General features: G+C 38.4%; 1 protein-coding gene across 2 annotated transcripts in view; it reads left to right on the top strand.

Annotated features, from left to right (window-relative positions):
- YME1L1 (YME1 like 1 ATPase) overlaps positions 1-17,853 on the top strand; it is a 39,572-nt gene extending 21,719 nt beyond the window's left edge. Inside the window, exons 10-19 of one of the 2 annotated variants that reach the window (XM_034760186.1) lie at positions 184-336; positions 2,785-2,917; positions 4,247-4,309; positions 5,752-5,864; positions 6,612-6,767; positions 8,045-8,196; positions 13,204-13,330; positions 13,434-13,507; positions 14,223-14,309; positions 15,849-17,853. In XM_034760186.1, coding sequence (XP_034616077.1) covers positions 184-336; positions 2,785-2,917; positions 4,247-4,309; positions 5,752-5,864; positions 6,612-6,767; positions 8,045-8,196; positions 13,204-13,330; positions 13,434-13,507; positions 14,223-14,309; positions 15,849-15,992 — 1,202 coding nt within the window. In that variant the 3' untranslated portion in view covers positions 15,993-17,853. The remainder of the gene's footprint in view (positions 1-183; positions 337-2,784; positions 2,918-4,246; positions 4,310-5,751; positions 5,865-6,611; positions 6,768-8,044; positions 8,197-13,203; positions 13,331-13,433; positions 13,508-14,222; positions 14,310-15,848) is intronic. The other variant, XM_034760188.1, reaches the window with a different exon arrangement.
- Positions 17,854-18,122: the final 269 nt, after the last annotated feature.

The following is an 18,122-nucleotide window of genomic DNA, read 5'->3' as shown; positions in this document are numbered from 1 at the left end:
CAACTGTAAATCTAAGTCCTGCTGTGCTGCAACCATGTTGAAATCTTGGTTAAGCAATATTTGAAATTAAATATTAAGATCTAATTGAAGCTAGTTGTAAGGATTTTTTTTAAAGACTTGGAAGGTATGAGAGAACTACTGTATAACAGAGTTTGTTTGTGATAGTATAAATCTTTTCTTCAGGGATTTTGTTAGTTGGACCACCAGGTACAGGCAAGACCCTTCTTGCACGAGCTGTGGCTGGTGAAGCTGATGTTCCATTCTACTATGCATCTGGGTCAGAGTTTGATGAGATGTTCGTTGGTGTTGGAGCCAGTCGTATCCGAAATCTATTTAGTAAGTTCATTTTTCAGTTCAGTTGTTTTCTATTCCTTTAACACTTTAAGTTGGGTGTTTGCTGATGCTATTTAAAAGTGTCAGGAGTACATATGTTAATTGCATAAAGTACTGGTTGCTGAAAAGTAGCAATGTCTCATGGCAAAAAATACACTTCCACTTTGGGCCAGTTTTCCATTGAAATGAATGAGACTAACCGGACTCATGAGTGGCCATGAACTGCAGAAACCTACTTTCAACATTAATTTAAACTATTTCCAACACATGTAGAAATGTCTTGGTAAGTTATTTAATACCTCAGTCTTTCATAGACAAAGGGATACATTCACTTAAAATCATAATTCTGTCTGGAATATTATTTAGCCACTGTTGTCACAAGTAAGTCCTAACATTACTAAATGTAATGAGTAAGGCTTCGTGTCTGTGACGGAAGTCAAGGATACTGTGATTTTTTTTCCGCGACCTCTGTGACTTCTGCAGTGGTCAGTGTGGCTGACCCCAGGGCCGCCGAAGCAGTTGGCCTCCATGGCTCCCCTCCCCAAGCAGTGGCCCCCTAGCTAGTCCCCCACAGCAGTGGTCTCCCCAAAGATTTAGTCAGGGGGTATTTATAGTGTAAGTCATGGACAAGTTACGGGCCATGAATTTTTGTTTATTGCCCTTGGACCTGTCAATGACTTTTACCAAAAATACTCGTGACTAAATCGTAGCCTTAGTAATGCCTAAGGAAGAACTTTTTTTAATTTAAATAAAACAAAATATAAACAAAATGTAACTAACAAGATGTCAGTCTTCACCTTGACACTTTCCTTATGTTTTGTGTTGTCTGCCTTTATCCTTTGTCTGTTTGTTTTTTTTCTTTTCTTTCTAAAATATAAGTGCTATGTTGCAGGATATGTCTTCCTCAATGTATGTACAGTGCTTAGCACATTGTGGATGCTACCATGCTGTAATAAACAATAATTTGACAAGACTTTTGTGTAGCCAGTTTCACTCTTTCCACAATATAGTATTTTTCTCCTTTTTGTGACTTTCACACAGCAAGAGGAAAAAAACATTTTTTAAAAGTGGGGAAAATGGTAAAACTACAAACTGGCAGGCGAATTAGGCACAGGTGTACTACTTGAAACTCACTTCTTTTACTTTAAACTTTGCTTCTTTAAAAGAGCACTAGACTGGGGATCAGGAGAGCTGGTTTTTTTCCCTGCTCTGTCATGGGCCTGCTGGGTGACCTTGGATGAGTCACTTCACCTCTGTGTCCCAGTTTCCCAGTCTGTAAAATTGGGAGAATACCACCTCCTCCCTTGTAAAGTGCTTTGAGATTTGTTGATGAAAAGTGCTGTGTAAAAGCTAGGTGGTATAACATTTATTAAATTGAGTAGATGTCAAGTTGACTGTATCCCGTTCAGTTCAAAATATAATTGGGTTTAGCTTCTATTTTTTTATACCATTTAAAATCTGATTAATCAGTTTAATTTGTCTTGTTTAGTAATATTTTTGTCTATCGTCAGAATTTTTGGCTAATTTTTGGCCAAAACTGAAGTGGTGATAACACAAGGTTTTATAAAGTCTAAGTTTTTAATAGAAATGTTCCTCTGTAATGCTTGCCTCAAAGATACTCAGAAGCAAGAATTCACTTAAGGTGTGTCCGTTTTTCATCTCCAGATGTCTGAAGAATTGGAGAAAATATTTTGTGATAGGAAATATATTAAGGGATTATTCACTTCTCCCTCTCCTCATTAAATTAAGGCCCATACAGTGCTAACATCTCAATATCCCCTTTCTTATTTCCATCAACAGCCTCTGAGCATAAGCTTTAAAGAGGCACTATGAAAACTGTTAAGGCCTAATATTGACTTTTGCCTTGACACTTGTCATTTTGCTGGAGTCCCCTTGCCATCTGTGTAGTTACAAGTTATCCTCAACAGATGGTATTTAGATGGAAAATAAAGCCAACCTGTGATGTTTAGTGTGTGTGCACCCATTTGTGGTCTGAATGTTAGATTATTGGGGAATTTTTTTTAAGGCCACAACTATCGCTTTTGAGCGGTCAGTTAATTAATACCTGTAATTCTGAAGGTGAAACCTTTGCTGTGAGAGAGCTGATAAAGTTGACCTATTGTATTGTACCTTAAGTTCCTCAAACTTGACAATGTCTTCTGTTTTAATGGGTTACAATTTGACATCTACTTACCCTAAAAAACAGTTTTTGTGTGCATATGATCTAAAATATGAATTTCTTAATCTTTGGTCACTTTTTCCCAAATACGTTGGTTCATTGACTGAAATAAGTGCAATTCTGGTGACAGTTGGCAAAAAAAAAAGAGTCCTAAAATAGTGGAGTAATAGAATAGAAATAATAGAATCCTGAAATAATAGGGAAAATTGGATATAGTTTGTATATATGAAATACATTTATTTCAAATGTTCTTAAGCTATTTTCTTTGTTAGGGGAAGCAAAAGCAAATGCTCCTTGTGTTATATTTATTGATGAGTTGGATTCTGTGGGCGGGAAGAGAATTGAGTCTCCAATGCATCCCTACTCAAGACAGACCATCAATCAACTTCTTGCCGAAATGGATGGGTACATATATTTTTGTTCTTTGATATTTTGATATTGATATTTTTAAAACACCTGAATGAGATATTCCCTCTCTTAAAGCTGAGGTTAAGAATCTCTTCAAAATTGAGATTTGATTAAAGGTTATACAATTTAAATAATACCTATAACCAATTTTATCACACTTTATGCTAGCAAGAACAGTAGAGCCAAGAATTCTGTTGTAGGAAAGTATACGAGAGGGCCAGGTTGAAGTGGCAAAGCAGATGAGATGGTGCGTGTGTGTGCATGCATGTGAGCACCCTAGCTTTAAAAAAAAAAAAGAGTGAGAAAAAGGGTGAAAGATGAAGGAGGGGGATGAGAAATCGAAGTTGGAGCATTAGCTGGTTTAGTGCCTGTAGAGCCCCAGCAGGAATTAAAGCTACCAGTGAAAGGGGAAGTATTCATGGAAATGTTGCTTTCCCTTTGCAGGATTGAATAATCCCGTCCCCTCTAGCCCCAGGGGGCACTGGCTTAGTAAGTGCCAGAAGGACTATGTGCACCAGCTTTGCTTAGCTTTGTCCTTTTCCTCTGATTCAAGTAGATGCATTTGGCAGGTGTTCTTACTGGGATACAGACCTTGAGAACTAGGAACAGTGTTTCTAGGATTTAAACCAAATAAAATCTAAATTCACCCCCCCCCGATAGAAGTATTAAGCTGAAAAGCGCTTACTACCTGCATTTTGTCCTCAAGGATGAGCTAAAAAAACTGTTTCCCGACTTGACCTAGGGAGCTTGGTTGCATCTTGCCACTTTGACAAGCAGTGCAGGTTTGGAATGTTCCTTCATCTGTCTTTATGTAATAGTGCTTAACTCTGGGTCTGTATGAAAATGTACCTGATGTTTCACATCAACTCATTCAAGCCATAAACCTAACAAAGCTATTTTTGTTACTGATTAAGCCTAAAATACTTTAATTTTCAAAACAGAGGTTTGATTTTTTTGGGGGGTGAAAAATACCCCTTATTTAGACCAAATTTTAAGTCCCGTTTTAGGAAATAAAGACATACTCTCCCTATTAATGATGATCTATCAATTGATTGCCTCCAGAGGTATGTCCTCTGGAATGGATGGGTGGGTAGAGAAGACACGAAGACAATCATTGGGTTGATGTGGCTATGTTTGTGGCTCAGACCTCGTCGGACTCCACACTCTGATAGACCAATTGACTGCAGCTGGCCCAGAGAAGAACCAGAAGTAGTAAACTAGCTAAAAAGTGGGCAATCCTTGTTTTTTATTTTTTTTAAGTGAAATTTCATAATGCTTAGGAATCTAACTTTGTAAACTAATATCCTTTTAAATCTTTTTTTGAAGCTTTAAGCCTAATGAAGGAGTTATTATTATTGGTGCAACAAACTTCCCTGAAGCATTAGATAAGTAAGTATGAAGTTTATGTACCTGTCTCACAAATGTGTATTAAATCTCCAATTCTATAGTGATGGGGGCTGTGTAGTAGTTTTGGGCCGCGGTTCGGCCCTCAGCGGGGCTGTGGGGTAGCCCACCGCCTCGCTACAGTCCGAAAAGAGCCCCGAGCCCCAATCAGGCTGGGGCAGTAATCAAACAGTCAATCAGCTGCCCAGGCCCTTAAGCCGGGCTGGGTCAGTAGCAAATAGTCAATCAGAGGCCCAGGCCCTTAAGCAGGGGCTGGGTCGAGGTTTGTAGCAGCCCCCAGCCTCTCCAGGCCAGGGAAAAAGGGGGGAGTCTGCCACCCAAGGAGTGGGTGGCAGGGGGGACGCAGGCCCTCCCACTCCACTGCGTCCCAGCCTGGGGCCCTAGCAGCGACGGAAACTCGCTGCTCTCAGTGGGGATCCTGGCCGCAACTCACTGACATCGGTTCTGGCAGTGCAGCAGCCAGACTGAGGTCGGCTGCCCCCGGGCTACTTCCACACTCCCCATCGTACGGTATCTGGGCCGTCTTAGTGTCGTCGGTGCTCTCCACCAGCATGGGCTCCTCAGGGTAGGTAGCGAAGGGCAGACTCGGCTCCTCCTCGGGGTAGCTGGCACGGGGCAGACTTGGCCAGTCCTCCTCGGGGTACCTGGCGAGAGGTAGGCTCAACCGGCCCAGTGAGTCAGCAGGCTGCTTGCGGCCTGCGGCTGTTTCCCAAGTGGGAGCTCGGCCAGGGACGTCTGCTCTCTCCGCCGGCCTGGCCTCCACTGAGCTCTGCAGGCGGGCTTTTATACTTCCGGGTCGGGGCCGTGACCTCGGATGGGCGGGCGCCGGACCCGGTGGCTCCGCCCACGTTGGTAGTAGGGGAGGTTCGGCCCTCAGCGGGGCTGTGGGGTAGCCCACCGCCTCGCTACAGGCTGTATATGCAGTTGTGATAATCTTCAGATTTTACAAATAATGTTGAGATTACTTTTCTCTGGAAAGCTGTAGAGACCGGCCAATTTGTAACATTTAAGAGCCACTGATTTAGAGGAAATATTACCACGTGTTCTAGTAAGAATTGTAAAAAATGTGTTAAGTGATGGCTGGGTGCCCAGTCTTCCATGATGCATTGACAACTTGGTAAAGAATCACCCCTTAGCCGCATATACGTTTTTGACAGTAATTCTGTACAACAAAAAGATTACTGTACCTCCTGATAGATTAATAGAAATTGCTTTCTGCTAAAGTTAACCAGCAACGAACACCTACATCCGCTTTTTCCACAGCGTACAGATAAGTGGAGAGAGAGGTATGTTCCTGGGAGAAAGTCTTCACAAAATGTCTGTTTTATTAAGAAAATTAGATGCTGCTGTAACACTCTGTCAGTAGCATTGATCTTCAAATGTTAAAGCACATCTTATTTACTAAATTTCTTTTTTCTTTCTCTTAGTGCTCTAATACGTCCTGGCCGCTTTGACATGCAAGTTACAGTTCCAAGGCCAGATGTGAAAGGTCGAACAGAAATTCTGAAATGGTACCTTAATAAAATAAAGTATGATCAATGTAAGTATAAATATTTAGCTGCATGGGATGACATCTTTTGCCATCAGACTCTTGGTCTATCTAGTTCAGTGGTTCTCAACCTATGATTCCAGACCCCAAAGTGGGTTGTGGCCCCGTTTTAATGGGGTCACCAGGGCTGGCTTAGATTTGGTGGGGTCCAGTGCCAAAGGCAAGCCCAAGCCTGAGCGCTTCAGCCCAGGGCGGCAGGGCTCAGGTTACAGGCCCCATGTGTGGGGCTGAAGCCCTTGGGCTTTGGCTTTGGCCCCCCGGCCTGGGGAGATGGGGCTTTGGTTCTCCCCTGCCCTCCCCAAGGGTGGTGGGGCTTGGGTGGACTCAGGCTTTGGTCCCCACTCCTGGGGTCGTGAAGTAATTTTTGATGTCAGAAAGGGTCATGATGCAATGAAGTTTGAGAAACCCCGATCTAGTTCATTGTCACGTCAGCAGTAGTGACATGAACCAGATGCTTCAGATGAAGGTGCAAGAAACCCTGCAATAGACAGTTATGGGACAACCTGCCCTGAGCAGAGCTTCCTTCTAATCTGCAATGGTTAGAGGTGTGTTTAAATCCAGAGGCATGAGAGTTCATATCCCTTCTAAAACTTGTTTATTTTAATATTTACTGTTGTAACTAGGTATTCTCATTCATATAAATGTCTAACCTGTTTTTGACATTGTTAGATAAACAGAAAAAAAATTCTTTGCAAGGAAGTAATAGGTGTCATCAATATCTATTCTTTTTTCACACAGCTCTTGATCCAGAAATAATTGCGCGAGGAACAGTAGGATTTTCTGGAGCAGAGCTAGAAAATCTTGTGAACCAAGCTGCGTTAAAGGCAGCTGTTGATGGGAAAGATATGGTAACCATGAAGGAACTGGAATTCTCAAAGGACAAAATTCTCATGGGTAGGCTTTTCATATGCAAGACTAACAGTTTTTAAGATAGCGTAGTGTTATATTTGCGTGTGTTTATTGCATTTTGTTATCAGTTTCAACTACCTGCTTCTCAATTAGACTGATGTTTTTAGGTTAGTGCTTACCAGCTACAATGGTGGGTACATTAGAAAGGCCTGAGATGGATTCTTTCAAATGCAAACCTAAATGATATTCTAATAATGTAATAGTCTCAAGTACAGTAATGTTATCTAGTTAGGTCAAAGCTTATAGTAGTTGCCATGGCAGGTTCAGATACTGACAGCAAATGCTCTGTGTGGTAGTGTGCTACATTGGGAAATTTACTCTTGCTATAAAGGCTAATGGCTTTTAGAGGCAATTAATTGAATCATTATATCCAACGTGCTTGGGTGTTTAGAAGCTCTGAAGCTACGAAGTTAAGAAGAAATTAACATGTTTCCAACCTACTGCAATAATCTTTCACAAATTCAAATAGTGTAAAAAACAAACAAACAGTGGCACCGTCTGTAATATACTCAGCCAGACTATACCATAGATATAGTTAGGACAATTTTTGGATTGAGGTAAAGCATGCTATTGTGACATGACTGAGGCTTTGGGGGAGGATGAGGGTAAAGGGGATGACCTATAGCTGTACAAAAGCCTTCTGCTGTTCACTCCAACTTTGGATAGGACCCATCTGGATCAGAGGGTTCACAGTATGTTAACCACAGTTTAAAATAGATTGTCTGAGATTTGTTAAGAATGCAAGCTTTTTGTAGCAAGGACTGTCTCAATCAACGTCTTATACAATAATGAGTATGCTGTCAGCACTTTAAAAATAAATGGGAGGCAAAGGATCAAATAAAGGCGATATGCTTCTTCCTTGTAAAGAAGGGAGGTAGATTATCAGAACCCTGGAGCAAGATTTGGTTTGAGTTGCATATGGTGAGGTAAAACTTGGATGCCTCAGGCATATACTAATCCAAAAACATCTTCTGATCTATTTATACTTGATGGACTGAAATTTTCAAAAGCACTTGGAATTACCCTCACATTACTCCCATTAAAGTCAAATTGACTTCAGTGAGAGCAGAGTTAGGCCAATACTGAGCCTTTTTGAAAATTCCTCCCAGTAACAAATCTAATGACTATAATTTGATTCTTATTTCACTGTAGTCCTCAAATGTCAGTCATGTCTCTGTGTGTGTAAACATGTTGAATGATAATTAATGTCATGTGCTTGTTATGCAGCTTTATTATTCTTTTCCTTTTCATATGTTTTTAAGGACCTGAACGTAGAAGTGTAGAAATTGATGATAAAAACAAAACAATCACAGCATATCATGAATCTGGACATGCTATAATTGCATATTATACCAAAGATGCAATGCCAATCAACAAAGCTACAATCATGCCCCGAGGACCAACACTTGGACATGTGAGTTTTTTTTTTAAATAAGCCTAACAATTATACTATTTACCTTTTCGCACTTTCAAGGAATTTCGCAGCAACATTGTGACATAAAAGGCACATCATGATATTGCAAAACTACTTTAATGAACTAATGTATATAAGATATAAAAATAAGCTTTTTAAAGAGAAAAATCTTCTGAATTGTTTTTTCTACTTTGTTCCTTTTTCCTATATCTGGGTTAGAGAGACAGACTTCTCCTTAGCTTCAAACCTGCTAGCCATCAATAATGGTTCAAATAGGCAAGGAGGAAATATTAAGTCTTGATGTGATTCTGAACTAGTATTGGTCCATTTCTCTTCTAGAACAGCCAGAAAATCCCAGACTATAAAAAGGCAGCTCTGCCTTTTTATAGAAATTTCCTTGTATCAAGTCAGTGCTTCTCCAAAGATATTGTGTCTAAAATAGATTGCTAACTTCAATAATTAGCTCACTCTTCTTTTAGGACAGACTGTGTCCTTTGACATTTCTATCCTGTCCTTTGAAATCTGAGCTGGGTGGTATTTGAATAGAAAGGGAGGTGTTCCCTATTGTGTATATTTGCCTTTTAATATCCTAACAAGCTAGTGTAACACATTGATCCAGAAGCATATGGACCAGTGTCCAAACAGGTACAGAACAAGATGGGATATTAGTTGGTGTCTGCTATCGACCACCAAATCAGTTTAGGGAACAAGATGCCCACCGCCTTACGCACCTGTTTGCAACATGTAAGGAAAGAAAGTTGAGACTGGGGGACATCATTTGAGTAACATACACTGGAGGTCTCCTACTGCCAGTACTAAAACATCCTCAAGTGTTGCAGCCAACACAGAGGAATTCTGTATTAAGGCATGATCCAGCAGAGTGACTGACCACAGAACTAAAAATTAATGGTTGCTTAGGTATAAGTGATCATGACTTTGATCACATTTATAATGTGCAAGCAGAGTAAAGTCCAGACAGTAATATATATATTTGTGCTTTAATAGAGTTAATTTCACAAAGCTGAAAACAATCATGAACCCAATCAGTTGGGAGGAAGAATTTAATTGGAAAATTGAGTGATAATTGAGAATAATTTAAGAACACCCTACTAAATGCCCAGAAAACGCCAATTGAAAAAGAAGGCAGCACTAGTTAAAAGATCAACCTGGTTTAGAGGGGAACAGAAGGCAGCTGTAAAAACAAACAAACAAAAAAACAACTTAAAGAAAAGGGAAGTTGACAGTAATGAATATAAATCAGAAGTTAGGAATTGTAGAAATTGATAAGGGACGCAAGGAGAAATCTATGGCCAGCACAGTAAAGGACAATAAGGAGTTCTAAAATATATTAGAAACAATTTTATTGGTCCATTACTAGGGAGAAATGGTATTATCTATAATAATTAGAGCCCTACCAAATTCACGATCCATTTTGGTCAATTTCACGGTCATAGGATTTTAAAAATAATAAATTTCTTGATTTCAGATATTTAAATCTGAAATTTCATGGTGTTGTAACTATAGGGGTCCGGACCCAACTCTGAAGGCAGCACCGCAGAAGTAAGGGTGGCATGGTATGGTATTGCCACCGTTACTTCTGTGCTGCTGGTGGGGCGCTGCCTTCAGAGTTGGGCACCTGGCTAGCAGCCATCGCTCTCCAGCCACCCAGCTCTGAAGGCAGTGCAGAAGCAAGGGTGGCAATATAGCAACCCCCCTACAATAACCTTGCGACCCCTCCCCCCCATGATCCTCTTTTGGGTCAGGACCCCCAGTTTGAGAAACACTGGTTTCTCTTGTGAAATCTGTATAGTATAGGGCAGCGGTTCTCAAACTTCATTGCTCCGCGACCCCCTTCAGACAACAAAAATTACTACATGACCCCAGGAGGGGGACCAAAGCTTAAGTCCACCTGAGCCCTTCCGTGCTAGGTGGGAGGGGACAAATCAGAAGCCCGAGCCCTGCCGCCCCATGTTCAGGGGCCCAAGCCCCAGAGCTCCAGCCCCTCGCAGTGGGGCTTGGGCTTGGGCTTCAGCCCCAGGCCCCAGCAAGTCTAACGCCAGCCCCAACAACCCCATTAAAATGGGGTCCCTACCCACAGTTTGAGAACCACTGGTATAGGGTAAAAATACACAAAAGACCAGTTTTCATGGGGGAGACCTGATTTCACAGTCCATAATGTGTTTTTCATGGCTGAAATTTGGTAGGGCCCCTAATAATAATGCAGAAAAGGCAAAACTGTTCAATAAATGTTTCTGTTCTGTGTTTGGGGGAAATCCAGATTATGTAGTCTCATCATATGTTGATATCACTTTCCATTCCATTAGTATCTTTGGAGGATATTAGACACAAGCTACTGAAGTTGGACACTTTTAAATCAGCAAGTCCAGATAACCTTGCGACTCAGAGTTTTAAGAGTTGGCCTGAAAAGGTTGTTGAACTATTAATGTTGATTTTTCAATAAGTCTTGGAACACTGGAATGGTTCTAGAAGACTGAAAGAGAGGCTATGTTGTGACAATTTTAAAAAGGGGTTAATGGAATGAGATGGGTAATTATAGGCCTGTCAGCTTGACATTGATCCTGGGCAAGATTATGGAGTGACTGATACAGGACTTGATTAATAAAGAATTAAGGGAGGGTAATGTAATGAATGCAAATCAACGTGGATTTATGAAAAATAGATCCTGTCAAACTAATTTGATATAATTTTTGATGAGATTACAAGTTCTGTAGATATAGGTAGTAGTGTTGATCCAACAGCCTTAGACTTCTTTAAGGTGTTTGACTTGGTACCTGCATGACGTCTTGATTTAAAAAAAAATAAAACTAGAATGATATAAAATCAACATGGCACACACCAAATTGGTTAAAAATTGGCTAATTGATGGGTCTCAAAATGTTGTTGTAAACTGGGAATAGTCATTGAGCAGGTGTTTCCATTGGGATCCTGCAGGTTCTTGCCTCTACACTGTTTTAACGTTTATCAGTGACCTGGGGAAAAAATGTAAAACTGTCACTGATAAAGCTTGCAGATGGCTCAGTCTGGCGGAATGGTAAATAATGAAGTGGAGAGGTCACTGATTCAGAATGATCTGGATCATTTGGTAAACTGGGCGTAAGCAAACAGTATGCGTTTTAATACGGATAATGTATACATTTGGGAACAAAGAATGTAGTCCATACTTATAGGATGAAGGATTCTAAGTTGGGAAGCAAAGAATCTGAAAAAGATTTTGGGGTCATGGTGGATAATTAGTCAAACATGAGCTCCCAGGGTGATGCTGTAGCTAAAAGAACTAATGTGATCCTGGGATGAATAAATGGGTGGAATCTTGAGTAGAAGTAGAAGGTTATTTCATCTCTGTATTTGGCACTGATGCAACCGCTGCTGGAATCTGTGTCCAGTTCTGGTGCTCACAATTCAAGAAGGATGTTGGTAAATTGGAGAGGAGAATAGCCATGAGAATTAAAGTATAAGGGCTGGTCTACACCGGGGGGGGGGGGGGGGAGGGGGGTCGATGTAAGATACGCAACTTCAGCTATGAGAATAGCGTAACTGAAGTCAATGTATCTTATTTCGACTTACCTTGGGCCCTCACGGTGGGGGATTGATGGCCACGGCTCCCCTGTCGACTCTGCTACCGCTGCTCGCCCTGGTGGAGTTCCAGAGTTGACGGGAGCGCGTTCGGGGATCGATATATCGCGTCTAGATGAGAGACGATATATTGACCACCGAGAGATCGATTACTACCCGCCGATTCGGCGGGTAATCTGGACGTACCTTAGAAGACATGCCTTATGGTGATAGGCTCAAAGAGCTTAGTCTGTATAGCTTAACAAAGAGAAGATTAATGGGTAACTTGATAAGGGGAACAAATATTTCATAATGGGCTCTTCAGTCTAGCGGCAAAAAGTATAACAATCCAGTGGCTGGAAGTTGAAGCTAGACAAATTCAGACTGGAAATAAGGCATACATTTCAAAAAATGAGAGTAATTAAGTATTGGAACAGTTTACCAAGGGTTGTAGTTGATTATCCATCACTGACCATTTTTAAATCAAGATTGAATGTTTTTTAAAAAGGGATGCTGTAGGAATGTGAGAATTATTTTGGAAGTTTTATGGCCTCTGTTGTACAGGAGGTCAGACTAGATGATCACAATGGTTCCTTCTGGCCTTGGAATCTATGAATCTATATCCTCCAGACAAGTTGAACTGTGCTGAGCACACATTCAGGAAATAGTGGGGATACTAGTCATTTTGTAGTTCCCTGATCTTGGTTCTTGGGTATATCAACATGTAGGTTGCTTAGGGCTTCTGGTTTTACATTTTACCAATAAAACCCTTCTTTAAATAAAAAAAAAAAGTATTTTAAATCAGAGAAGAAATTGGCATTTATCCAATAAACAATGAAAATAGTTACTTGTATTTTTTGGGGGGAGGGATCGCTCAGTGGTTTGAGCATTGGCCTGCTAAACCTGTGAGTTCAGCCCTTGAGGGGGCCACTTAGGCAAAATCAGTACTTGGTCCTGCTAGTGAACGCAGGGGGCTGGACTCGATGACCTTTCAGGGTCCCTTCCAGTTCTATGAGATAGGTATATCTCCATATATTTATTTAATATTTAGGCTTTGTCTACACAGAGCAGTAATGTGAACTACAGGGGAGTGATTTCTAAAGACACTAATGTCTTGATCTTTAATAGGTCCGTGGAGATCCTGCTGGTGTGCACTAAAGGTTCCATAGTGTGCTTTAACATAGTGCAATTTGAAACAGTACTACATTAAAGTGAACTAAGGAGTGTTACAAAGAGATTGCTCATTACAATATATACTAATAAGCCCTGAAAACTCCTGATTTTTGGACATCTATATAAAACTCAAAAATTGCTTTTAAAAAAAAAAACTACCTGAAAAATAAAATTAATAAATCCAGAAAAAAACAGAAGCCCTAACACTGCTCTATTTTATGCTCTATTTTATTTTAATCTGACAAGTTCTACATTTTATAGGTATCTTTGCTACCAGAAAATGACAGGTGGAGTGAAACTAGATCCCAGCTGCTTGCACAAATGGATGTTAGTATGGGAGGGAGAGTAGCAGAAGAACTCATATTTGGAAGTGATCACATCACAACAGGTCAGTTGAGATCTGTGGCTAAAGAATCTTCTGTCAATGGATATTAAGTTTATGTAACTTTGGTTTAGTTAACTTTAACATAAATTTTGTTTTTAATGTTTAGGTGCTTCCAGTGACTTCGACAATGCTACTAAAATAGCAAAGCTGATGGTGACTAGATTTGGAATGAGTGAGAAGGTAAGATCATATTAATTTAAATTTAGTCATACCGAGTCATAGCAGTTGCTCTGATTCTGCACCTTTTATGTGCACACAGCTATGAAAGATCAAGCTATATAGAGATCAAGAAATTCTGTTGACATAATAACCCAATAAACTAGTGATCTGGATAATTTGAAATGCAAGCTTTGTCTTTTGACCTTCATACAATGGGTTTTCTTGATGAGTTCTGTACATTTGACATATCAACTTATACACTTGCATTAACCAAACTCATGTCTGCTAAGGGGGAGTATTGCTTATGCATGCTCACAAGATTATTTTTGTAGCAAAATAAATGTTCTAAAAATTGAAGATAATCTTAAAGATTCATTCCTTGGAAGAAAATCTCAGCTGACATTGGGAAAGGGGGTGGAGAGAACTGTGATTGTTGCAGACTTTTAAAGAGACAGCATTATATTGGATAGCTTGAAAAGAATAAAAATGATTTCACAACTAAGATGTAATCTTAAAGGGAGCTTTGTTTTGACCATATGAAAATACAACCCTGCAGTGATGTTATACCTTGTTTGGCTTGTGACTTTTTGCCAGATTTAGTAATATAGATGTATATATTATCTAGCAATTTTGTGGGTGGCGGGTGGGTAGTACATCTCTTATACAAAAATAGCAATAGCATCAGTTTTTTATTGAAATGGAAGATTTTTCTTGTCTTGCTATTCTCTTTCTTTAGCTTGGTGTTATGACGTACACAGATACAGGGAAACTCAGTCCTGAAACCCAGTCTGCAATTGAACAGGAAATAAGAACACTTTTAAAGGTAAGATTTGTTTCCCGCAATTACTTATCCCATTTAAGAGATGGGCTGAACAAAGATAAAGAATGACTGATTATATTGGTTTCTTTGCAATATACAGTATAGTGCCTGACCTTGTGGATGGAAATATTCTTAAAGGTGCCGCGAAGTCAAATTTGAACAAAAACCCACAGTCTCTTCATATTGAATGTCTTTGAGGAGGAGTTAGTAGTTTTGCATTTGGTTTATGTTTAAGCAGCATGGCATATGCAGGGTTGGTTTTGTTATCCAAGCACACCTGATGCATTCCATGTTAACACATACTTCTGTCTTCAGAGTGGTGCTGTGCTTTAACTGTGTAATTTCCAATGAATTAATCTGGGAGTTCCACTGAATACCTTCCAGTTACCTATTTTAGAATAGGTGGTGATTTTGTGTTACTTTCACACTGTTTTATAACTTTCCGTCAAGTAATTGAACATAATTCTTTGTCATTCTGAGACTTCCAGATCAGAGTTCCAGTTTAGGGTATCTAGTACCATTTTTTTTTTTCAAATTTTTACTTCCTGGTTAGCATTTTGAGGGTTAAATTATATTGTATATAAATGATTATTCTAACTCTTAACAGTGCTGATATTTGAGATTCAGATTTATTATGTTTAATTTAAAATGGTGTATTGGGATTTTCAGATTACATATATTTATAGCATTGTGATAAGTGTTGCTATATTTTTCTAATCCTCTATTTTCAATGGCTCATAACTTAAATTTTTTACAGTAATTAAAAAAAATTGTCTAAAAGTGAATTGATAAAAGGTACGCTTTAACTTTAAAAAAAAAAAAAAAAAAAAAAAAAAAAAAAAACCACCANGCTATATTTTTCTAATCCTCTATTTTCAATGGCTCATAACTTAAATTTTTTACAGTAATTAAAAAAAATTGTCTAAAAGTGAATTGATAAAAGGTACGCTTTAAATTAAAAAAAAAAAAAAAAAAAAAAAAAAAAAAAAAACCACCACAATTTTAGACACTTTGGAGTCTGGGCACATTTTGAGAGAGAGCAAAATTGAAGCTGTGTAATATGAGTATTTTTAAAAGTTATTAAGCCCTTTTATTGTGTTCTAATAACTCACAGGGCTTGATTTTTAAAACTTGACATGTTCAGTAGTAATCTTTGAGGAATCTTATACTGATTTGTCAGTCATTCAGTTTCCAAATTTACTTAAAAAAAAAAAAAAAAAAAAAAAAGTAGCACGAAGCAGGTCTGCAGGATTGCTTCCTCAACCCACACATAGACCCTGATCCTGGCAAAGACTTAAACATGGGTGTAAAGTTACACATCTGAAGAGAGCCATTGAAGTCTGTGGGACTCTAATCATAAGCACTTGCAGCATTTTATGCTTAAGTCTTTGCAAGATCAAAGCTATACTTAGGAGTGAACTAAAAGGATATCTCTCATGGGTGCTGTGTACCCTTTCTTAGTGGTGTATTTTGAATTCAAAATGTACTTGTATCGTTTTCTGTTCTGAATTTAAAAAAAAAACTTTTACCTTTTTATATTAGGACTCATATGAACGAGCAAAGAACATCCTGAAGACCCATGCAAAAGAACACAAGAATTTAGCAGAAGCTTTATTGACATATGAGACTTTGGATGCCAAAGAAATCCAGATAGTTCTTGAGGGGAAAAAACTAGAAGTGAGATAACAACTTCCTCTATGGAGTCTAACTGATCATTTGAAGAATGTACATCTAGCAATGCAGTTGTCTCTGAATGCAGCATAGCTTTTTTTCTTCCTGATGTTTGCATAGTATTAATAACATTTCTTAGTGTTAATGCATTGTCTTGAGCTTTTGTTACAATTATCTAATTTTTGTCTTTGTTCAGAATGAGAGACAAGGAATAAAGTAAGTTCCCACAGGGAAAAAAAAATCAGAAATATAAAATCTCAGGGTCGAATCCACCTTGTTTGGAGACCTCAGTCAAATGTTAAAATTGGAAGAAAAGAAAAGTGAATGCTCTAGTGTGTTCAAGCATATTTTCCTTGGTTATGCTGCTATCGGTGGGTTTGAAGTGGTACCATCTTAATATGTACAGTATAAAATTTTGTAGAAAGTGAGCCCTTAAGTGCTAAAGTTACAGAACAGTAATGATTTTATGTTTACCAATAAAGTACAGTTTTAAAAAAACACTGTTCCAGCTCCAGAAATGCAACAAACATAGCTGTTAAATGAGTGGATACACAGTGCATCTCCAATACAGGGAAATACAGGGCTCCCTAAACAGATGAACTGTTGTTAATTGCACTTTCATTACTCTTAAAGATAAAGTTTACATGTTCATCAGATTCAAAATTTTCAACACGATATGTGGGCAATGATGGGATACACCTGTTTAAAACTCTTTGGACCATGCTGTAAAAAGTAGCGTTCATGCTGACAAAACTGTGCCAGGGATGGGAAATGCTGTGCTGTCACACCTAATGTGCTCCTGACAAGGTTATCTCACAAACTTTATAAAGTTAGCAATATATGGGTGTAATTCGATAGCCATGCTTTTATACTGCTGGACATACTATTGAATTGGTTTTTACTAATATTGTGTATGGGCTTTTTGATAAACCCGTGAAAGATTTCTTCTAAGAGGAGACAAGTATTACTCAACAAAAAAGGGTACTTCAGAAGCAAGTGGCTTGTTGGTTTAAAAAACATTCCCTGTTACCTGTTCCATAAAAATAAATCTTTTTTGCTTGAAATTCTACAACTTTTAATTCATATAAGTACTCACTGACGTTCTAGAGCCAGAAGAAAGTCTAAAAGAAACTGTTAGCAACTAGGTTACAATCAAGCAAAAATTATTGCAAGTAGCATTATATATGCATCATGCTACTGCCAGATCCAGGAAACAATTTTTAGGAAAATTAACACTTGCTGATTATAAGAGTCTCTCTGTACAATTATAGAAAATATTAGACACTATACACTTTTTATTTCCTAGAGAGAAGACTTTTATTAGAATATTAACATTTAAGGTTAAATAGAGAAATAATAGTGCCAATAAATGTGAAAAATTTGAAATAAATTGGTAATTAAATTTAGAATTAACATTAACATAGGATTTTGTTGTAAATATAACATTGGGCTAGCTAAAAAAAATTTATTAGTAGAGAATGCATTTTCCTTTCCTTTCAAAACCAGTGCTGCAATACCACTTTTTTTTTCTATTTACTATGTTGTTTTCATTCAGTCAACTTAGTACCATGACATCCCTAGTGCAGTATGGAAGAACCTCAATACATTTGCTCTAAAACAGTATACCAAGCTGCTAGACTGATTGGTTACAGATGTATATGTATTTTAGGAATATGCATTCAAAAACAAGCAAATATGACATGCTTGGCATCTGTTTTTGAAATAATAAAGGTTCATTTTAGTATGCACTTTGCTTTATTTCATTTTTCTTTCAATGTATATCGATATAAAGTGTAATACTAGTTTCCCTCTTATGTAAATTGAGGTGTATATAAACCATGCTTAAATTTGTAAATAAATTAAACCATTATGGCAAGCTTGTAGTTTCTTCAGTTAGACCACTAGGAAGTTTTTTTCCTGAAACACTCAAACTTTATTTCCTTAAATTGTTACTTTTAGTAATTAGTTGACTTAATAGAGGGATAATTCTTTTTTTGTCTAGTAAATAATGTGTTGTTTAAACAAAAAGCAAAACTTGTCACTCTTGAAGTCAACAAATCTATTTTGAAGGTTTATATAATCAAAAGTTACTATTTTTTTTAATTGCCCCTATTTTAAATCCCTCTTTCAAAAGCCTATATTGTA

This window comes from Trachemys scripta, chromosome 2, assembly GCF_013100865.1.
Source record: "Trachemys scripta elegans isolate TJP31775 chromosome 2, CAS_Tse_1.0, whole genome shotgun sequence".
Lineage (NCBI taxonomy): Eukaryota > Metazoa > Chordata > Testudines > Emydidae > Trachemys > Trachemys scripta.
Note: the sequence above shows the minus strand (reverse complement) of the source record. Positions and strands in the feature narration are given on the sequence as shown.